Consider the following 1,685-nt stretch of genomic DNA (forward strand, 5'->3'; position numbering starts at 1 on the left):
ACCAAAGCAACAGAAAAAGTATTTAAGCAGCAAGCGGTTCCCTCTGCATCTGCTGAGACATCTGTTTCTCCCTTCAGCATGGCACAAGCAGCGCCACTCAACTGTAGCTCACAAACTGTGGCCCAGGTACGTTTATCGTAGTTTTAAAATCACTGGTTCCTGAAATACTCCAGAGTAACTGGGATGTTGTAATGTTTATACTTTTTTTTTAAGTTGACTGAAGATTGCTGAACAATTTTCATATCACACAATTTCTGCCACTCTGTACATTTTGTAAGAGGAGACCTAGTATGTAACCAAATTTTAAATTTCTTAAGTAGAATTTGAACTGTTTTAATGTTTTGATAGTATTAATATCAGAAGCTGTCTATCTACAAAGTTCCCTTTTAAAAACTGTATATTCTAGCTGATTTCAGGTATTCAGAAACTTTTTTTTGGAATAACTATGACTTTGATTTTCTATTTTCTATTTATCTCAAGGATTTGCACAAGACAGTTCTCTGGGATATGGGAAGGAAATATTAAAACTATTTCTTTTGCCTATAAAAGCGAAATTAACCTTTACTAATATTTAATACACAGATTGACAACAATATGTGTAATTTACTATATAAAGACTTGGTGCCAGTAATCATTCCCTGTTTTTTTAATTGATAAAGGTAATGACAAAAAAAGTTTTAGAAAACTATTGCTCTGAATATTACCTTAAATATAGTTTTTTTATTATTGAATTGTTTTGTTTTAGGTTACAAGGGGTGTGAAGAGGAAAGCAGATACAACAACTCCTACATCTTCAGTAGTTAAATCAAGAAGTGAATCTTCTCCAGCACTTACAGAAAAAAAATCAATGAGAATGCCACCCGTAAAAGAAAATATGCTGAAGAATGCTTTGCCCGATTCTCAGCAACAATATAAAGTTGTAAAGACTGCTAAAGTAACTGAACAACTAAGGCACTGTAGTGAGATTCTTAAGGAAATGCTTGGAAAGAAACATTTATCATATGCATGGCCTTTTTATAATCCTGTTGATGTTAAGGCTTTGGGAATTCATAACTACTATGACATTGTCAAAAATCCAATGGATCTTGGAACTATTAAGGTAAATATTGCCTTAATAGGAGGAACTTCTTTTCTTGATTATGAAAGTAATTTGTCATTGCAAAGAAATTTAAAAATCTAGAAAAAGCTGAAGAAAATTAAAATCACCAGAGTTGTACCACCTGGAGTGAATCACTGGAACATTTGAAAATATATCTTTTCATTTTCTTTTAGTTAAGTAAATCATGGTTCTTTACCACAATATTTGAGTTACAGTATGTAATATAATCTTTTCCTTTTTCATTTAAAAAAATTTTTTTTCTTATGTAGTATAATCTTTACCCTGAATTTTCACTTGCTGTATTTGTGACATATTCTTCAAGAATATTTTTATTGATTGTATAATTCTGGCTTTTTTTTTTTTTTTTTTTGTCTTCTGCTGGACTGGTAAGTTTTATTTATTGCTGATTTGGAAGCTCTAAATTATTGGAAAATTTTAACTGTTATGTGTATTCTAAAAGAATAGAAGTATAGGATCTACAAAATTACTCAATATTTTCATCTTCCTCCTGATTGACTTGCCCATTATATTCCCTATTCTTTATTGTTGTCTAGATGTTTGGTTCTTTTAAACACAGTTTTATTTT

General features: G+C 30.5%; 1 protein-coding gene across 1 annotated transcript in view; it reads left to right on the forward strand.

Moving 5' to 3' along the window:
• Positions 1-1,685, forward strand: part of BRDT (bromodomain, testis-specific) — a 51,124-nt gene that overhangs the window by 12,442 nt on the left and 36,997 nt on the right. The window contains exon 5 of the mRNA XM_008590806.1: positions 746-1,099. Coding sequence (XP_008589028.1) covers positions 746-1,099 — 354 coding nt within the window. The remainder of the gene's footprint in view (positions 1-745; positions 1,100-1,685) is intronic.

This window comes from Galeopterus variegatus, unplaced genomic scaffold (genome assembly GCF_000696425.1).
Source record: "Galeopterus variegatus unplaced genomic scaffold, G_variegatus-3.0.2 Scaffold6378, whole genome shotgun sequence".
Classification (NCBI taxonomy): Eukaryota; Metazoa; Chordata; class Mammalia; order Dermoptera; family Cynocephalidae; genus Galeopterus; species Galeopterus variegatus.